General features: G+C 42.5%; 1 protein-coding gene across 2 annotated transcripts in view; it reads left to right on the top strand.

Annotated features, from left to right (window-relative positions):
• The window catches only part of LOC115109371 (guanine nucleotide-binding protein G(o) subunit alpha-like), a 196067-nt gene extending 178858 nt beyond the window's left edge, over positions 1-17209 (top strand). The window contains exons 6-8 of one of the 2 annotated variants that reach the window (XM_029634196.2): positions 1217-1346; positions 12763-12916; positions 14467-17209. In XM_029634196.2, the coding sequence (XP_029490056.1) occupies positions 1217-1346; positions 12763-12916; positions 14467-14654 (472 nt within the window). In that variant the 3' untranslated portion in view covers positions 14655-17209. Of the gene's footprint in view, positions 1-1216; positions 1347-6899; positions 7054-7602; positions 12030-12762; positions 12917-14466 lie in introns of those variants that run through there. The other variant, XM_029634195.2, reaches the window with a different exon arrangement.
• Positions 17210-21823: the final 4614 nt, after the last annotated feature.

The following is a 21823-nucleotide window of genomic DNA, read 5'->3' as shown; positions in this document are numbered from 1 at the left end:
TTTCCATTATTGTACCATGGGAATTAAAATGTTATTTTTTATAAATAAATGAGCACCTGGATCAGTACAGTGCGCTGGGAGAAAAGAAGCTGTGACTGAATCTACATTTTAATTCTATGCTCTAGTTAATTACTCTAGAACTGCCAAATCTGGAGATACATTCAAGTTTAAATCATTCAGTATTATCTGGTGTACAATAAAAAAAAAGTGGGATGTGTAAAGAAAAAAATAATTACATCTGCAATTTACCTTGTTTAGCTTGGTGTAACACGATCATGTTACTATAAAAAATGTCTGTCACAAAACAGAGAGCTTGTATTTTTCCTCTGTTCCTCACAGTGGCCTGCCTGACTGCCTACTACGTGCTAGCACAAAGCAGCTCTTTGTTTATCTCCTTCACCTCACTTAGTCAGCTGATTGAGAACATAAAAGACAGGATGAAAATAACGTGTTAATATAATATGTTTAAATCAGTGGTGTGCAGAGAGAGGCTGCAGGGCTGTCGGGTTGTAGTGTTCCATTCATTCCTGATCCTAAGACTGTCTCTCTGACAGGCTTTTTACTAACGCTAACATAATGTTCCGGTACTGAAGAAAGACTGTTTTAGTTTAGTGGTCCAGGACTTTTTCCAGTTACCCCAGCAGCTCGAGGTTGTCCTGACCTTAAATACTGTATATACAGCTCTGGAAAACATTGAGACCACTGCAAAATGATCAGTTTATCTGGTTTTACTATTTATAGGTATGTGTTTGGGTAAAATTAAAATTTGGTTTGATTCCTTAAACTACTGACAACATTTCTCCCAAATTCCAAATAACAATATTGTCTTTTAGAGCATTTATTTGCAGAAAATGACAACTGGTCATATATAACTAAAAAGATGTAGTGTTGTAGACCTCGAATAATGCAAAGAAAATAAGTAGTAGGAGACCTTCTGTGACTGCAAACACTTTGAAACCCCAAGTTTCTTCAGATGTAGGGAGGGGCTCAAAATTGGGCTCCCAAGTGGTGCAGAGGTCTAAGGCACTGCATCTCAATGCAAGAGGTGTCATTGCAGTCCCTGGTTCGAATCAGGGCTGTATCACATCTGGCCACGATTGGGAGTCCCATAGGGTGGTGCCCAATGTTGCCTGGGTTTGGCTGGGGTAGGCCTAGTATTGTAAATAAAAATGTGTTTTTCTGTGAGCGTGTAACGTATGGTGTGTGTGTTCTGTAGGCTCTTTGATGTGGGAGGACAGAGGTCGGAGAGGAAGAAATGGATCCACTGCTTTGAGGACGTGACAGCCATTATCTTCTGTGTGGCTCTGAGTGGGTATGACCAGGTCCTGCATGAAGATGAGACCACGGTAAGTCACACACACACACGCAAACAACCCATTAATTAATTGTGTCCATATCTCTGTACAGCACTCTGTAGTGCAGCATATTAGTCATATATGTTTCCTTCGTTGAAGACATCAACATAATGAACAGCAGGGGCTTTGTACTGTACACATCCCTGGTTTCCTGCTACTCATGTTGAGGTTAGGGTTCACAATTACCATGCCTTTTATCCGTGGATCCTCCTTCCTGTACTGTAAACAGGTTTAGCTAGCTCTGCTATGAAACGCATTGAAAATGTACAGTAGCTTTTAATGATATGACCATTTACATGTAAGTGTAGATTCATTTTGAATTTACATTTTTTGATACGTAAAATATGTGAGGTGCTGTCCATAACATAACATTATAAATTAGACCACACAGTTAGGCTACTTTATTTCTCTCCATGCAAACACAGCAGTCACACTTCCCATCTGGTTCCACCCAGTCCTTTACCATAACCTCTAGTTGTATCAGCTGGTGTTTGTGCTAGGGTTGGCATAACCGTATAACCTTGTAACCGACGGTTATGGTGTAGACCGTCATGAAAATAAGATAAACCGTCATAACTGTAAAAAACATTTTTGCTGTGTGTGTATGGAACTAAGGGCTGACTGAAGACTGGAGGGCCGGGCATTCCTGAGTTTGAGTACGTCTCTGTCGTAACATGGACTCTTTTCAAGATGATGAAATTGTTCCTCCTCGCTGAAACAAGAAAATGAGTCTTGGGTTGCCTAGGCAACTCCCCCTGGAATGAAGCAGCAGCATCACAAATAGAAATAGAATGACTAGAACAGGCTTGGAACTTCTAACCCTGGCAATTTGACTGAGTAGGGTCTATCTGCGGTCTGACTGCCGTGTCAAATCAGAGGACCTGTTGTCCGGACCTCTGGCAGTCTCTATGGGGCTACCACAGGGTACAATTCTCGGGCCGGCTCGATGTTGCTCTTGCTGCTGGTGATTCTCTGATCCACCTCTATGCAGACGACACCATTCTGTATACCTCTGGCCCTTCTCTGGACACTGTGTTAACTAACCTCCAGACCAGCTTCAATGCCATACAACTCTCCTTCCGTGGCCTCCAACTGCTCTTAAATGCAAGTAAAACTAAATACATGCTCTTCAACCAATCGCTGCCCACACCTGCCCGCGCGTCCAGCATCACTACTCTGGATGGTTCTGACTTAGAATATGTGGACAACTACAAATACCAAGGTGTCTGGTTAGACTGTAAACTCTCCTTCCAGACTCATATTAAACATCTCCAATCCAAAATTAAGTCTAGAATCGGCATCCTATTTCGCAACAAAGCATCCTTTACTCATGCTGCCAAACATACTCTCGTAAAACTGACTATCCTACCGATCCTTGACTTCGGCGATGTCATTTACAAAATTGCCTCCAACACTCTACTCAGCAAATTGGATGCAGTCTATCACAGTGCCATCCATTTTGTCACCAAAGCCCCATATACTAACCACCACTGCGACCTGTATGCTCTCGCTGGCTGGCCCTCGCTTCATATTCGTCGCCAAACCCACTGATCCAGGTCATCTATAAGTCTTTGCTAGGTAAAGCCCTGCCTTATCTCAGCTCACTGATCACCATAGCAGCACCCACCGTAGCACACGCCCCAGCAGGTATATTTCACTGGCCACCCCTAAAGCCAATTCCTTCTTTGGCTGCCTTTCCTTCCAGTTCTCTGCTGCCAATGACTGGAACGAACTGCAAAAATCACTGAAGCTGGAGACTCCCTCACTAACTTTAAGCACCAGCTGTCAGAGCAGCTCACAGATCACTGCACCTGTACATAGCCCATCTATAAATAGGCCATCCAACTACCTCATCCCCATACTGTTATTTATTTATTTATTTTGCTCTTTTGCACCCCAGTATCTCTACTTGCACATTCATCTTCTGCATCTACCATTCCAGTGTTTAATTGCTATATTGTAATTATTTTGCCACTATGGCCTATTTATTGCCTTACCTCCTTTATCCTACCTCATTTGCACACACTGTATATAGACTTTTTCAAATGTATTATTGACTATATGTTTGTTTACTCCATGTGTAACTCTGTTGTTGTATGTGTCGCACTGCGATGCTTTATCTTGGCCAGGTCGCAGTTGTAAATGAGAACTTGTTCTCAACTAGCCTACCTGGTTAAATAAAGGTACATTTAAAAAAAACAATTTTTTTAAATAACTACATGCCACGCCCACCACGTGCCCACTGCCATTGATTAAGACTAGGGTAGTGCCATGCGAGAGTTGGGTTGGCTACGCTAGCTAGCTAACGTTACCTTCCTATCAGTAACGTTAACAGAACTGCAGAAAGCAGTGCTCTGCAGGCGGGGTGAAAGACACGGCGTACCCGTGTCCTCTAGCTAGCTAGAAGCCTCCTTCTTCTTCTGTGCGGTTTTTTAACGGTTGGTGCATTACCGCCACCTACTGTGCTGGAGTGTGGGCCAGAGACAGCACTAGCAGTGGGCGCGGCATGTTGTGGGCACAGCATGCAGTAACCACTGTCTGCAGATAGACATTATTGATTTCACAGGTAAACTCATGGGTACACTTGCAATGGCTGCCTGGTATTGCGATGCAATGTTCTTTCAAATGTTAACTGATGTGGCTCATACAATTTAATGTATTTTTGTAATGTCAGTTGAGTTGAATTAAGAAATCGCAGCACATATTTCAGCTCATATTTTACTTCCTGCTTTGCTGCTATCGGTACACTGGCAATGGCCACCAGTCCACCCATTATGTCATGATTGACTGGAATGGGGATGTCCATGTATTCATTCTATTTTTATGGCAGCACATGCAGTCAGGAGAGGAGAACGTGCGTTTATGGGTTCATTTTTTAAATATTAATATAGCGAGGTCAGGATAATCCTATTTGAAAACACAACTAAATGTATCAGAGTAGATTTACAGACATGATAAACCAAAAAAGGAAGGCTCTATTGAAATATGAACTATGCATCTGACAGTCTCTATTGAACTATGCCTCTGACAGATTGACAGACTCCTAAATCAAAGTCATATTTGTTTACTCCTGGACTCATATGCAAGGCCCGCACGCGTGTGCGACTGCGCACACACACACACACACACACACACACACACACACACACACACACACACACACACTACTTCAACAAACAAATTTGCATTTATCTCTCGCTCTCTGGCTGTCTTTTCCTGTTTCTCCTCTTCATGCAAGTACTGGCACACCCTCAAAGATGTGCACAGCAGTGCAGATGTTCTACAGCAATTCTGTCCATTAATTTGACTGCGAGGTTTGGTTTGGGTTCTTCCTGCCTGCTCTACAATTTTTTCCATTCACCGTTGGGGGGAGTGTGTGTGTGTGTGTGTGTGGGGGGGGAGTGCGCGTGTGCAAGCATGCGTACATGCGTGCGTGCACATGACTATGCGTGTGTTTTTGTTTGTGCATACATGCGTTGTGTTTGAGAGGGGGGGAGATGAGTTGATTTGGGCTCTCGTGCATGTCCATCTCTGTTCCACTGCGCTCCCCCAACCCCCCAGCAGCTCTCGTCTCTCCTTCAACGTCTTCTCGTCTCAGCTCCTCTCCTGTCATCTCTCGCCATCGGCTGTCCTCTCTAACCAATCGGCAAATGCTAAAAACCCACCTGGTTCCACAGAGGGTCCTCCCACCAAACATATGCACAGGTATGAAACCTTAAACCAGGACAAAGAGTCCAAAATCATCTGGAAAGAGTTGAAAGCAGCACTCCTTTTGGTTGTGATGTAATTATGTGTGTGTGTTCAGCATGTGTGTGTGTTTACCTGGGATTTTCACTGTGAGGATATGATTGTATGTATATGGGCGGCAGGTAGCCTAACTGTTAAGAGCGTTGTGCCAGTAACGGAAAGTTCACTGGTTAGAATCCCTGAGCTGACTAGGTGACGCATCTGTAAATGTGCCCTTGAGCAAGGTACTTAACTCTACTTGCTCCTGTAGATTGCTCTGGATAAGAGTGTCTGTAAAAATGTATATATGACACTGGTTTATGTATGTGTTGCCTTGTTCTCAACCTTTCGGTTACTAGTCCAATGCTCTAACCACTAGGCTACCCTGCCGCCCCTTTCTCTTATATTTTCTACATGAACTCCAGTCTGACTTATCTTATGTACTCTTTTGAGTTATTCTGTAATTGGCTCTTTCAGTGATTCCCTCTGCTCTATTTAATCTGATTGGCTGTCTCAGGGCTTTCCTCTGCTCTTGATCTGATTGGCTGTGCGAGCCCTCTCTGGTGCTCTAAGTGGATTGTGATTGGCTGTGAAGGAGGTGTCATGACTGTATTCTCTGTCTTTTCCACTGTGATTGAGAACACGGCAACAATTCACTCACATCAGAGAGAGTGTCTGCTTTCAACTCTGAATTAACATTTAAACAGGCAAACACAATTTTTAAATAACATAAAATACCTAGAAATGTATTTGCATGCCTTCCCATCTCTGTTCTAGAGAGAAGCATACAGGGTTTGTCCTAGACTTAGGCTACCTGGGTCGTTCCACCAATTCTGTGTCTTTTGAGAAGTAAACTAACTTTTGATTTCACTTAATTTACTTGAATGCAAGCTTCACAAAATGTTTTATTTGTAAAACCTGTCTATGCTGTCTATCTATGGGTATCAGGGTTGACCTGTTATGCTTGACCGGCTCAGTTTTCCACCACAAAACACCTGAAAATTGCCAAAAAGAGTAGAACCAGCTCACCTGCTTTTAAACTATGATTTGACTATTAGATGTTCAGTGTTTCTTTTAAATAATATATTTAAAAAGGAATAGTTTCACCATATAAAAACGAAAGTTCAGTTCACATAAAAGGGTTGGCCTCAAATGAGGGACAGACATAAAATAATCACTAATCACATTAAATAAATTATCATCTTTAGAAATTACTTTTTCAAAGCAACACAATAAGTAGGGTGATGGTGACTTATTTTAGGATGAAGTGGGTTAAAATCTTAGAAGTGACACAGTGTTGACGGAGGGACATGTGAAGATGTTACATTTTGGCACTTTGGCAAGCCTTTATTCATATTTTAAAAATCCGATTGATTGAATTATCCATGTGGTCTACATTAAAAGGGCACTTAATTTAATATATATAGGCTTTTAAAATTCAATATTGGTGCACTATTTCTACTTAAAATAGGCACTATTTTCGTGGAACGACCTACCTAATAACATTGTGCATGAACTTGACTAACCTCCCAGGATGCTGCGTACTTGTCATACTTAACATATTACCATGACACTGTGGCAAACAGGATAATGATAATGAAATAATGTAGACACTGTATTTTAGGGCATCTACAGTTTAGTTTCTGTTCTGCTTTGTAGTTTCCTGTCTTCACTTGATTCTTCTCTTATTGTGTGTGCGTGTGTGTGTGTGTGTGTGTGTGTGTGTGTGTGTGTGTGTGTGTGTGTGTGTGTGTGACATAGTTAGAAAGAGAGCCACACAGCAGACTGACTGACATGTTGTTTTCTCTATACCCACAGAACCGCATGCATGAGTCTATGAAGCTGTTCGACAGCATCTGTAACAACAAATGGTTCACAGACACCTCCATCATTCTATTTCTCAACAAGAAGGACATATTCGAGCAGAAAATTAAGAAATCTCCCCTTAGTATCTGCTTCTCGGAGTACACAGGTAATTGATGAAGAGTGGAGGCTGCTGAGCTAGGAGAAAAGAGAGGGATGTAGTAGCAGCAGGAGGGACAAATAGAAGAAGGGCTAGTGTGGGAGGGAGGGATAATGTGTAGAAAGGCTTGAAGAGGGATGATTAGCATTTGGAATCAGAAGTTACTCATCCCTTACCTGGCATGACTCCATGTTATCATCTTAGGGCTTATAGTGCAGAGCAGCCAAGGAGTCTGGCTGGCCTGCTGTACTCTCTGTGTAAACCAAGGCCTCCCTCCGCAGTTACACGATAATCCAGCCACTTAGAAAGACATTTGGTTTTACATTAGGTGTGAAATATTTGAAAAAACAATATATTTTTTTTAATCCATTCTTCAGTTTTTCTTGTCCTCATATCCTTCTTTTGTTTTGTCTGCTTTTCTTCCACTTTTAATTTCCTCTTTCTATTTCTATTTTATTTTATTCACCCCACCTTCTTTCCACATCCTGCCTCTCTCTGGTCCTGTAAATATATTTTCTCCATTTCCTCTTTCTCTTGCCCTTTCAAACCTTTCTGCAGGCGCGGACACCTTCATAGAGGCAGTGGGCCACATTCAGTCTCAGTACGAGAGCAGGAACAAGTCCCTCCAGAAGGAAGTGTATGCCCACGTCACCTGTGCCACCGACACCAACAACATCCAGTTTGTGTTTGACGCTGTCACCGACGTCATCATCGCCAACAACCTGCGTGGTTGTGGCCTGTATTAACCCAGAGGATAGACCCAGTGTGTCCCTGCGTGTCCCTGCGTGGTTGTGGCCTGTATTAACCCAGAGGATAGACCCAGTGTGTCCCTGGATTGACCCTTCTCCTCCACTTTTCCCTCACCCACATATCAAATTAATTCACCTTTTAGATTTGTTAAATATTAAGACGTTTTAATTCCGTTGTATAAAGAGAGACAGCTGTATTTTGTGCCTCAGGCATTGAACATCATCCGTCGAAGTGAATACAGGAAAGAGAGATAATCCTTGACTGGAACAATTAGTTTAGTGTCATAAAGAATATACATTTTGACAATCACTCACCTGCAAAACTGTTCAAGACAATCTGGACATCTATGGTGAACCACATTTCCGAAGAAAGAATGCAGATATTATAGACATGCATTTGATACATTTGTAGCAAAGTCATGTTAGCGGTAGGTTATTTCAGAAGATATGCTGTTTTACTAAAACACTAAGGCAGTTATTGCTGTTGTGTAACCGTGTGTAAGTGGCATTGGGTCACCACCAGAGATAAACTATCATCTACAGGTTACAAGGAAAACTGCTCATCTTTACCAACAAAGTATCTATTGTAATTTGGCATTTTGCTTATTGAGTAATAGTCATCTGATATGAAAGGAATTTGTGCCTGGACGGTTTTGTGAAACACTTAAGTTGGAATTGGAGTTGATGAGTTGGGGATTTGTTTGCGGCTAATGGAAGATGGTACTGTATAAATAATGTGAATTTTTGGGTGGATATTTTTTCTTCTGTTCTGCTTAAATGTCATGTAGGTTCTGAGATTTTAGTCTTGGAAGGCTTTTTTTGTTGTCACTAGAAGTTTTGTGAGATTCAATGATTGGGTTTGAAATGTGTAAGGTTTGAAAGTACAACCAAATATTTAATTTACACTGTAGTGGCCTTACTGAAGGGTACATTTTTACTAAACAGTGTAATTGGGTAAGAAATGGAGACCATTTATAATGCAAATTGTCAGGAGTGACAATCAACATAGTCACTGCCTGAAGTTGAGTTAGAGCTGTAGAAATATTCAACTGTCATATTTAGTCTATAATTTCCTGTTGCAGTTTAGGTGCCTCAGCAGTCTCAATCAAGCACTTGGAGTTGTTTACCTTATGGTGATTGGCCTGGCTATGTCAGTAGCTATTTTATCTTACTGGTGCCAATGCCATATTTAATGGGAGAGTGAATAGGCTAAGGAGCAGGACGTTTCTGTGTGTGTTAGAGCAGATAAAGTAGTATCTGTTTGTGGTATACTGTAAGAGAGAGGATTAGGTATCTGTGGAATAATTATCCAGAAAACAGCTGTTCCATTCCCCATTACACAGACCCTCAGGGAGGACACAAAATGTCACAACACCCTCCCTGTTCTTCTGCCAAATAATGCCAAACCACTCTAAGAAGGGTCAAAACTTCTTGGTTTCTTGCCAAATAATATGCCGCTTCCTAAATCGGGGGGTGGTCTGATACCACCCTCCTCGTTTAGCTGTACAAAAACCTGTACTCGTTTCTTGTCATGGCTGTAGGAATCGCCATCCCTTAGAAAGTACTAATTTGTCTGCCTCACAGCATCACACCCATGTAGGTGCCGGGTGAGTGGGGGTAGGGAAGATGTTACCATGATGATCGTTCTTAGCACAACGCCTGCCTTAGCTGGTAGGTGCAGCCTCGTGTGTTGGATGACTCTGATACTCTAGTCACTGCAGTGATTCTAGGGGCTCTGTAAAAGATTTGTTGACTGTACTGCTGTACACTAAAATGTCATTGCAGTAAGATACTGTGTGTTGCTTCGGTAGATGCACAGGACATTGGAGGCAAATGCTTGTGCCAACCCTCAGGCCAGTTAGTTCTCCACAACAGGACATTAACTCTAAATTGTCATGAGCAGACAAGTTCTCATTCTGTGCCAAATCTGTTGAGACAGTGTTCATGTGCTACATTTTATGAACAATAAGAAGCAGGGGAGAATGACTGCCCCCTCTCATTGAAGCCACAGAAGTTCAAGGCCGACCGTGGTACTTGTGGTGAATCTTCATGTAAAGAAACATATTTTTTAAGACAATCTTGGTACCAATAATTGATTCTAATACACCAGATGTATGTCCTTAAACCGATTATTTTACAATCGCACACAGAACAAGTTATAAGTATAATTTAGTTGCTAATTGCAGCCTGCAGTACCCCGGTCGACCTTCTACTGGAGTTACTCAGTGAGAGGGGGCAACACTGAGCTATCCTGCAATGCCACTTCCTGGAGTTGCTCAAACTATGCATTTTATATCTTGTGTTATATCTATATCTTAAATAATGGTGTCACATGATCAATGGCCTTGTCCATTCATATATACAGTCATTGAGTATGTTTACATGCAAAGTAATAATTAGATATTAAACTGATTATGGCAGTAGGCAGATTATGCAATAGTCATGTAAACACCTTACTCTGCTAATCTTAATCGGTGTCAGGTCAAAATCAAAGTAGGCATATGCTGATCAAAACACCTGGTTTTCTGAGCAATCTTTTGAATTATTAGGACATGTAAAGATCTTAATCGGCGCTCCAGCTGTGTATTTGAACTGTGCATGTTCTAGCACCTGCCAAGCGAGCCTCCCTCTTCCGCGAATGAAGTGAGCGGAACAACTGAATGTAAGCGCCTTAACTAGTTTTCATATGCAAACTTTTTATGACTGAAATCAGAATAAAATATGTTTCCCAAAAATGACATGGTCACTGTGGTAGAATGTTTATTTTGATTGGCGGTTTTCTACATTTATCAGAGTGCCATCAGAGTGCCATCAGGCAGCCTGATTTCAGATGTGTTCATGTAAACAGGTTTATTAGGGAAATCGTTCTTCTTGCAAAGCATTTAAACGTTATAATCCAACTATTATATGAATCTGACTATCCACGATAATGGAATTATTGTGTAGATGTAACCGTACTCATTGATAAGAAGCATGTCCGTGCTGCGCTGTCAGCAAGCTCTCAGATTCCCAGCTGATGTTATAATCTCTTCTTTACCAGAGACTAAACTAAGACAGAAGCCATCAGATTCAGATTCTGGAGGGCATGTGTATGTCCCAGAGCACACACCCAGACAGTCTGTCTCTCTGCTCATCTTATATCATTGCCTTAAACCTGACTGATGGCAAATAAAGCCTATGTCCAGGGCAGAGAGAACGCTGGGTAATAGAGTTTATGTCCACAGTAGTGAGACTGATGGATAATGAAGTCTTAGGGCCAAGGTAAAGAGACAGATTTGTAAGTGTGTCTGTCTGCTGGAGAGAAACAGATGGGAGGTACAATATGTTGCCCTGATTAAACTGGATCTCAGGTCTAGTGGGTACTGAGAGAGAGAGAAATAGTAGTGAATATCATGTACAGCAGTGGAGTCCCCTGATGTAATAGAGATCAACCTTGGTGAAGGCTGAGATAGTTCATGTACTGCAGGTATGTAGCTGTAGTACAGTTGATTGGGTGTCAGCCTCTCCGAGTCCCCAGTTTGTGAGTCCCAATCCTCTCTCTCTCTCACACACACAAGCTCCCTATCACAGCAGGCAAAACATACCAGTATTTTGACTGCAGCCATAAATAATAAAACAGTCGGCACAATAGAACTTTGAAAAGCAGAATTCTTAAATCCTCCTTCGACTTTCCCCGAATGCATTTCACCTTGTGTTACACAAAGACTGCCTCTGCATCAGCATGGGAGGAATACATTGGAAACTATTCTCTGGAGCTTGCCACAACCCCCATGAAGAAATTCAATTTACACCCCACACAAGCAGCACTAGGATGCTGACAGTACAGTACGTCATGGTATGATTGAAGTACCTGTTTTCTAGTAGGTGTTGTTTGTGTCTCACTGCTGTAATTATTGTTGTTTGCTCATTCGCTTCTTTCGTTGTTGTGATTATTTATTGAAGGGTGTATTTATATGAAGGAAATAATAAATCACCCCATGAAACTGTGTCTGACCCTCCCTCCCCTCTCACTCGCTCTCTCTCTCTGATCAAGTTTGTGTATGCACTGTGCAGTGAATGTTTTGCTCTTCCTGTCTATCCGTCTCTGTCTGTCTGTCTGTCTCTCTCTCCTTTCTTTCTTTTATTTCTTTCTATTCGATTCAAAGTGCTTTATTGGCTTGGGAAATGTATGCTTACATTGCCAAAGCAAGTGAAATAGATAATTAACAGAAGTGAAATAAATAATTTTAAAAACTCTCTCGCTCTCTGTTTTCTCTTGTCCAATGGGAATGCTACTGAACTACTGTCCTTTGCACAGCACACTCACACAGTAACACACACTTTACACTAACACACAATGCCTCACACAGTAACACACAATGCCTCACACAGTAACACACACTTTACACTAACACACAATGCCTCATTCAGTAACACACCATGCACACTTACAGAAACACAATATTTAACTATTTCTCTCCATCCTCTTCCTTTCTCTCTCTCTGTATGAATCTTGATAAGAATGGCAGTGAATGGATAAGTCGTCTGGTCTCTTTCTCTCCCCTGCCCCCTGTCTGTCAACAGGATCATTGTCAGACACACATCCACTGACCAAAGCAGCAGCTGCCAGCTGCCTCTCATTATGCCTCATTCTGATTCTAACTATTCTATGTTCTTTATCGCAGAGCTCAATTATTCTGATTGGTTCAACTCAGTCACATAGACCCTTTCTCCTACGTAGCAGTCTCTATCCGGGTGCTTTGCGATGCTCACTCTCTCTACTGTCGGCTTACTGTCCTCAAGTCATGAAGCTCGGTTCAACTATTCCTGCTTGGTTTTTATTGCTCTGAGGCTAACCTTTCCACGTTCTCTGTTTCTCTCTCCCTCCCTCTCTTCTTCATCCTTGCTCTCTCTTCCTCCTCCCTCTGCTTCATCCTTGCTCTCTCTTCCTCCTCCCTCTGCTTCTATCCTACTTTTCTCTCCACTGCAGAATCGCATGCACGAGTCTCTTATGCTGTTCGATTCCATCTGTAACAACAAATTCTTCATTGACACTTCCATCATTCTCTTCCTCAACAAGAAAGATCTATTTGCTGAAAAGATCAAGAAATCTGCCTTGAGTATCTGTTTCCCTGAGTATACAGGTAAGATGTTGTACCTTTGTAAATGTCAGAATTGGCCAAAACATATTTGCTAGCTGAAAGCCTGCTCTTTAGTCTGCAAAGTCCACTTAGGTCCTGACCATGTGATGTTGAAGTGAGTTGACATTGTGGTACATACAACTGAGGGGATTACAAATACTGTAATCCCCTCAAATTAAATCAAATGTATTTGTCACATACACATGGTTAGCAGATGTTAATGCGAGTGTAGCGAAATGCTTGTGCTTCTAGTTCCGACAATGCAGTAATAACCAACGAGTAATATAACCTAACAATTCCAAAACTACTGTCTTATACACACAAGTGTAAAGGGATGAAGAATATGTACATAAATATATGAATGAGTGATGGTACAGAACGGCATAGGCAAGATGCAGTAGATGGTATCGAGTACAGTATATACATATGAGATGAGTAATGTAGGGTATGTAAACAAAGTGGCATAGTTTAAAGTGGCTAGTGATACATGTATTACATAAAGATGCAGTAGATGATATAGAGTACAGTATATACATATACATATGAGATGAATAATGTAGGGTATGTAAACATTATATTAAGTAGCATTGTTTAAAGTGGCTAGTGGTATATTTTACATCAATTCCCATTATTAAAGTGGCTGGAGTTGAGTCAGTGTGTTGGCAGCAGCCACTTAATGTTAGTGGTAGCTGTTTAACAGTCTGATGGCCTTGAGATAGAAGCTGTTTTTCAGTCTCTCGGTCCCTGCATTGATGCACCTGTACTGACTTCGCCTTCTGGATGATAGCGGGGTGAACAGGCAATGGCTCGGGTGGTTGTTGTCCTTGATGATCTTTATGGCCTTCCTGTGACATCGGGTGGTATAGGTGTCCTGGAGGGCAGGTAGTTTGCCCCCGGTGATGCGTTGTGCAGACCTCACTACCCTCTGGAGAGCCTTACGGTTGTGGGCGGAGCAGTTGCCGAACCAGGCGGTGATACAGCCCGACAGGATGCTCTCGATTGTGCATCTGTAGAAGTTTGTGAGTGCTTTTGGTGACAAGCCGAATTTCTTCAGCCTTCAGCCTCCTCCCTCCCCTCTCTGACAAGGGGAGATGGTCAACCATAGCCCAAGAGAGAATAAAATCACAGCCACGCTTGAGCAGTCATGGAGAAAGGATGACCAGTGAGAGCTGTCCCCATCTCTGTACGCTTAGGCACAGACAGACAGACATTCAGACAGACACCATACCATTTCCTTTCCTGGCGTTAGAGAGCTGCCCACAGGGACACATTATTCTGCCTTCCACATCTGACACACACAGCCAAGCCATTGTGACTGTATCCTCATGTTAACTGAAGTCACATGGGTTACCACACCAGAATGTGATTGTAATAGAGCTAATCATTTACATAGGAGAATATAAAACGTATTCAATGGAATTAGTTTAGGCCCTGAAAGTTTTTCCTCTTTCCTGTTGCCTTTCTCTCCGTCCTATCCTCCCTCCCTCCCTCCCTCCCTCCCTCCCTCCCTCTTTTTTTCCCTCTTTCACGTTCTGCACTGCCTCCCTGCACAGGTCCTAACACCTATGATGATGCAGCTGCCTACATCCAAGCACAATTTGAGAGCAAGAACCGCTCGCCCAATAAGGAGATCTACTGTCACCTGACGTGTGCCACAGATACAGGGAACATCCAGGTGGTGTTTGACGCTGTCACTGACATCATCATCGCCAACAACCTGCGAGGTTGTGGTTTGTACTGAGCCCTGACCGCCCCTCGCCTCACCTCTGGAAATGATTCTAATTGAAAATGCAACTTGGTAAATAATAATAATGATTGTTTTAAAATAGGCATACGTATATATCAATATATATATATAATGTTTTTAGTTTGACTTCAAAGAGCTGCCAACAGAACTGATTTCTTATAGAAACCCAGCTTTTAAAGTTTTAGAACAAAGTTGAGAACTTGTTTAATGTTTGTTTTCTCCACTTCCCAACTGTGTCTTTTTGTTTTTAACAAAACAACCCTCACTTTACATAGTCTTTCTTTTTGTCATTTTTGTATGTTTTTGTTTATCATATGTATATTTATTACATGAATCTCAGTCCATTGGCTGACCTGTACACGTTTGCCTGAGTACGTTACTGTAGTAATGATGTAATGACGCTAAAAAACATTTCTTGCTCTAACAATGGCTATGACAGGTATGATGGTCATGAGTACCACAGTCAAGATCAGTTGAAACAAGCTGATGTGTTTGTGTGTTCCTGTCCTCTTTACTTTCTTATGTACCGAACTTGGTTGTCATGGTAATCCTAGAAATTCTGTTCAGCTATTTGATCGTTGAGATCAACAGAAGCAGCCATCTTTTTTCTTTGTTTTATCCAATCCCTTCCTGTCACTCCGGTGGGCCTTTGCCATTGGCTGTGTGGATTTTGGAGCAGTGAGTCACAGCACGTGACCCCAAGCCTCTAAACCAATCAGATATCTGAAAGCTGCCAACCCCCTGAAAATGACAGGTTTGGAGATGGCCCTAGGAACACTTTGTTACTGTAATGAATACCTATTAACACTATCATGTAAGGAACTTCTACTTTTTTTTATTACCATTGATTCATTTATTTATTTATCGTCTGTCCCACACTCACCACACACCTTGTACTCACCACACACCACGTACTCACCACACACCACACACCTTGTACTCACCACACACCTTGTACTCACCACACACCACACACCTTGTATTCACCACACACCTTGTACTCACCACACACCACGTACTCACCACACACCTTGTACTCACCACACACCTTGTACTCACCACACACCTTGTACTCACCACACACCTTGTATTCACCACACACCACACACCTTGTACTCACCACACACCTTGTACTCACCACACACCACGTACTCACCACACACCACACACCTTGTACTCACCACACACCTTGTACTCACCACACACCTTGTACTCACCACACACCTTGTATTCACCACACACCACACACCTTGTACTCACCACACACCTTGTACTCACCACACACCTTGTATTCACCACACCACACCTTGTACTCACCACATACCACACACCTTGTACTCACCACACACCTTGTACTTTATTCCTCTACTTTATCATCCTTATTTTTTTTCTAGCGCCCCCATGGTTTTCTTGTTTTGGGTAGTCCACTTGCTTGGTAGAGGTGTCCCTGTCACTCCTCCTGACACAGATAGCATGATCGACCCTTCAGCCTTTGTATAAAGAGACAGTTAAATGCTTCACATAGAAAATGTTGAGATTTTTTATTTTTTATCCAAAACAAAGGTCAAAGAAAATTGAAAAACCGAAGAAGAAAAAAATCTAAAGACAACAGCATCATAAAGAGACAACCATCTTATGGACTGGGAAGGGCCGAGACGGGGGGGAGTTAGGGAGGCGAACCAACAGCCGTGCTGACCAGTGATGTGGAGATTTGAGGTCAAGGGTCATTGGGCTGTGTGTCTTGGTAGAAATCTGTAGATCCTTGGGATCTTTTCAATGTAGAACTATTCAAGAAAAAATCTACAAAAAAGTATGATTATGACAATAAAAACAATAATGAAAAGGACAATGATAATAATTACAATATCAATGATAATGATGCTTCTGTATTATTATTAAAGTATATTTCTTGTGCTTTGTAGCTACAGAACATTTCTTTCTCCCTTTCCATTTAAAGAAAACAGTTGGCAAGGGTTCCCGTGATCATTCTTGAGCTGTTCTTACTGACTTCCCCATGTTTATGAACTGTACTGATTATGTCTGCCTGTTCTCCATGCAGTACAGTGTCTTTACTTAGCCTGACTTATATATATAATATATAATTGATTTTTATTTTGGAAGAACCACTTTGGAGCACATCCTGCCCCGTTGCTGGGCGGGGTGTCCACACGGCTGTACAGATTCAAGCTCTTTCTTTTACTTTTGGGGAATTGTACTCAAAACACTTTCCAGGTCTTCATAGAAAAGCACAGCTCTCACTTCACACAAAGATTTGGAAAGATGTATCTCTCCTCCCTATCTCCTTTCTTGATTTACATTTTTTTTAAAGAATACTGTGTATTATTACGCATACCAGTTTGGCATTATCTTTCCTTTGTTCCCCTCCTTTTTTTAATTATCCCTGCTTTTTATCCCAGTGAATGCTTTTCTGTGCTGCTTTTTTCTCCCTCCTTTTTAGTGAATGTTTGTTCTTTCATGTGGGATGTTCGTGCTGGAATACCAATCGAATGTAGTGTTTACATTAAAACCCACCGTTTTCATGACTACAACTTGGGGCCTTCTGATTCTTATTGTCATTCATAAGTACCACCTTTTCTTCACAGACCTGATATCTTCTGGCTACTGACAAACAGCTAATAAGATATACAAAACCTTGTCAAACTGAACAAGGGAGGAAAGTAGGAATGTAGGAAACTAACTAACTACCAATCATTCCACAATGTTAAACTAGGTTGGATCTGAATTTTACGTTAGAATGAGTGTGTGATGGTGGCCCATGTTAAGTGCAGTATATTTGTAGGCTGAGGAGGGAGGGTGAGAGAGGATGAAATGATCACTTCGCTGCCATCCCATTCCCCTGCTTCCTGCCCCGTGCAGGGAGGATGTCCTGCTGCTAGCTGACGTCTCTGCTGGGATGGGAGTAGAGGGAGCTGGTTCAGCCTAGGGGGGGCAGCAACACCTCACACATAGGCTACACGCACTATGCATTACGCTGACTCCCTCACACACACACATACATACACACACAATGTGAGCACACACACACACCATCCATGAAACTAAAACACAGACTATCCATGAGCCCAGAGTTCCCTGGTCATACATGGTAACTTAAAACACATCAACATTCTAGTATCAATTCTGCCATTTTTCATGGATGCGCAAAAGAACAAACAGCACGGCAAATCGGAGAAATTAAGTATTTAGTGGAATAAGCCAGAGAGACATGCCATAAATGGGGCTCAGTTTCTGATTGGGCAGACTGCTGAGGCTGCAAGTTCAGTAGGTTCAGCTATGGCACAGAGAGAGATGGAGAGAGAGCAAATGATGGTGGCTGAGAAGAGGGAGATGGTAGATAGGAAGTGAACGGGGATGGAGATTGACAGGGTGATTGATTGAGTGATAGATTAAATAGAGGGGTGTGTTGAGTTGCAGTTGAGTGTCTTAATCTGTTGATTAGAGACTTGAGTTTAGACCGTGCAGAGTTAAAGATCATTAATAGTTTTACCAGAAGGCCGTTCATTTTAAACGCTTGACTTCACAAAAATCATCCTGGAACAGTAGATCAGCGATCTCAGGCTCCTAAACGGTGTTAGATGATGGTTTGATGATGGTGATGCCAGATAAAGGTGATGCAGTTGATGCCAGATGATGGTGTTACAGTTAGCTTGCTGGAGCTGATGTTATCCTCTGCCTCTGTAGCCTGTGATGCCAGGTGATGGGGTTGGCTTGCTGGCCCTGGTGTCGTCCTCATCTCAGTCTCTATGTAGCCTGTGATGCCAGGTGATGGGGTTGGCTTGCTGGCCCTGATGTCGTCCTCAGCTCAATCTCTATGTAGCCTGTGATGCTAAGTGATGGGGTTGGCTTGCTGGCCCTGATGTCGTCCTCAGCTCAGTCTCTATGTAGCCTGTGATGCCAGGTGATGGGGTTGGCTTGCTGGCCCTGATGTCGTCCTCAGCTCAGTCTCTATGTAGCCTGTGATGCCAGGTGATGGGGTTGGCTTGCTGGCCCTGATGTCGTCCTCAGCTCAGTCTCTATGTAGCCTGTGATGCCAGGTGATGGGGTTGGCTTGCTGGCCCTGATGTCGTCCTCAGCTCAGTCTCTATGTAGCCTGTGATGCCAGGTGATGGGGTTGGCTTGCTGGCCCTGATGTCGTCCTCAGCTCAGTCTCTATGTAGCCTGTGATGCCAGGTGATGGGGTTGGCTTGCTGGCCCTGATGTCGTCCTCAGCTCAGTCTCTATGTAGCCTGTGATGCCAGGTGATGGGGTTGGCTTGCTGGCCCTGATGTCGTCCTCAGCTCAGTCTCTCTATAGCCTGGACTTTAAACTCCTCCACAACTAACATGTAGCACCCACTTGGGTGATGCCTCTGCTGCTGCTATAGCGCAAAAAAGCCCACCACACATCAGTCCAGAGCAGTAGTCATCCTCACTATGAGCTCTCTGCCATTTTCATAATGCAGTTAGGTCTAATTGATCAAGAAGAGAGATACATCTTTTAAAAGTCAACCTGCCATCAGTCCTGCAACTCCGATGTGTCGTGCTTAAGAACAGCCCTTAGCTGAGGTATATTGGCCATATATCACACCCTCTCAGCAGTGTTGCCAACTTAGCGACTTCGTCGCTATATTTAGCGAGTATTCAGACCCCTCTAGCGACACATTTTCAAAAAAATCGACAAGCAACAAATCTAGCGACATTTTCTGGTGTTATTGGAGACTTTCTTTTCTTACTCTTCTCGACGGCCCCACCCCCAAAGCACCCACAGGCGGCGCAGCAGTCAGAGCAGAAGATGTTCACCCCTCCGTGTCCAGACTGAAAATGAATAGCGCATGCGGGAAGCCGCCGCTGGCTGATTCCGCCCTGGCTTACATTCAGGGCGGGATGTAAATGTAAAATGTTCTTTGTCTAAAATAAATCACTGCACAAAAATAAATCACTGCATTTGACTCACACAGCCTCAGTCACTTACTCACCTTATCCACTGTGTGTGTGCCTCTCTGTGACATAAGCTAAACATCTAGCTGGCTAGGTCATCATGTCTCAGTCTAAACTGTACACTAAAAAATACAGAAAGGAGTGGGAATCAAAGCCTGAATTCAAAGGCTGGTTGAGGCCGTTTATTGGAGATGATACACGGACATTCTGCCTGTATTGTAAGGCTGATTTATACACCAAACTTAGTGATGTAAAAAAACACATGACAACTCAAAAACATATTCAAAAGGCAAAGCCTTATAACAGTTCCACCCAAAACAAGCTGACATTTATGATAAAAAAATTGACTCTGCAGAAAAGGCTGAGGCCACCATGGCATTAGCTATCGCTGAACACTGTTCCATGCTGGCATGTGATCACATTAGAGAAGCATGTAGAGCTGCTTTCTCAGTGTTTCTAAGTACCTGGGGGCTGTTATAAGGTACTTTAGTGACACCAAGCAGACAATTGTAACAACATTTCTGGGGCTTGTTGAGTTGGAGGGAGGAGATGCCAAATCTATGTAGCCTGTGCTGTTGTGGCTTTCCTCGAGAAGTGTTGTCTTAAAAAAGAGAAACTCCTGGGGATAGGGACTGACAATGCCTCTGTTATGACGGAGATTAACAATGGGGTCCATAAAGTGCTGAAGGAGGAGTATGGCCTCAAATATCTGGTTCTTATTCACTGTGTGTGCAACACCCTGCAGCTTGCTCATTTGTAGTTCTAAACATATTTAGGGTGTTCTTTACTCACTTTTTGTCTCTCCCACGACCTACAGCGTCCATCACAATTACATGCACATGGCCAATTATGCAAATTAGGTGATGCCGTCATTTAGCAACATTGCCTCTCAGGCCTTATTGATGAATTATATAACTGGTTGTTTGGATCTTGGATGCTGATTGAACGAGCAGCATTCCAAGTTGTGCTGTATTGGCCATCACAGACACCGATGCCTGCTATTAGTTCCATCTGAAAATGATCCCTGCGCCTCCATCAGAATATCATGTCCATGTTGCTGTCCAAATCATCTCTTGTATTTATCTCAACTTGCACATTATTTCCCGTTGTTTCCAGCCTAGCATTTAGTTTGGTACAGCGGGGGTTAGTTAATATAAACCTCGCTGTCTGCCTGTCTGTAATACTATACATAGAGTGAACAGTTCCCAGACGAGACAACTTTTTCTGAGCCAGTCGAAATCACGCATCAACGTCATTATCATGGACATATCCAAGTAAATGCCAATAGAAAAAAAACTCAAACAAATGAAAATGCAGCTACTGTACTGTCATTCCAGGTTCAATGTTCGAGTTAGCTGAAGTTGGCTAGCTAGCTAACAAGTGACAAGAATGTTATCTAGGCTGCATAATAACCATTTTGTTTAGAAAGTCCTTTTGCATAGCAGCTATGCAAAGATAATGAAGAACTGGGTCGCATCTGTAGCAACCTGTAGCAACCTGATTTATGTCCGGACTATATCTTCTTTTGGAAGAATGAAATTGTAGGACTTATCAAAATAAAGTTTTAATGAAAATACACTATATATACAAAGTATGTGGACACCCCTTCAAATTAGTGGTATTGGCTATTTCAGCCACACCAGTTGCTGACAGGGGTCTAAAATCGAGCACACAGCCATGCAATCTCCATAGACAAACATTGGCAGTAGAATGGCTATTGCGTTGGGCCGAACAACTAAATTTACCTGTGACCATATTCATGATACAGCACTGCCTCGCGTGCCTTATTGCTGAATTGTGTGATGTGTGAGAAAATATATTTAACCCATTTTGAATTCAGGCTGGAACAAAACAAAATGTGGAATAAGTCAAGGGGTATGAATACTTTCTGAAGGCACTGTATCTCTGGCCATCTTCCAATGGGTTTAGAGTGTCACGGTGTGCACGTTTTGGTTTTTGCTCCAATGCTACACAGTTTATTCAAATTGTCCAAGCTTGATGATTAGTTGATTATTTTAATCAGCTGTGTAGTTCTAAGGTAAAAATCTAAATGTGCACCACTTGGGGTCCCAAGGACCGAGTTTAAGAAACCCTTTGCTTAGCGTGAGAGACTGTTTTATCACTGTTGGAGAGAGAGAGATAGAGAAAGAGGTGTTTATTGTTCCACGCGATTAAATTGGGGAAGAGACTTGTGGAGGACAACATCTTTGCTGTTGCCTTGTTTCA

Source organism: Oncorhynchus nerka, linkage group LG25 (assembly GCF_034236695.1).
Source record: "Oncorhynchus nerka isolate Pitt River linkage group LG25, Oner_Uvic_2.0, whole genome shotgun sequence".
NCBI classification, from domain to species: Eukaryota; Metazoa; Chordata; class Actinopteri; order Salmoniformes; family Salmonidae; genus Oncorhynchus; species Oncorhynchus nerka.
Note: the sequence above shows the minus strand (reverse complement) of the source record. Positions and strands in the feature narration are given on the sequence as shown.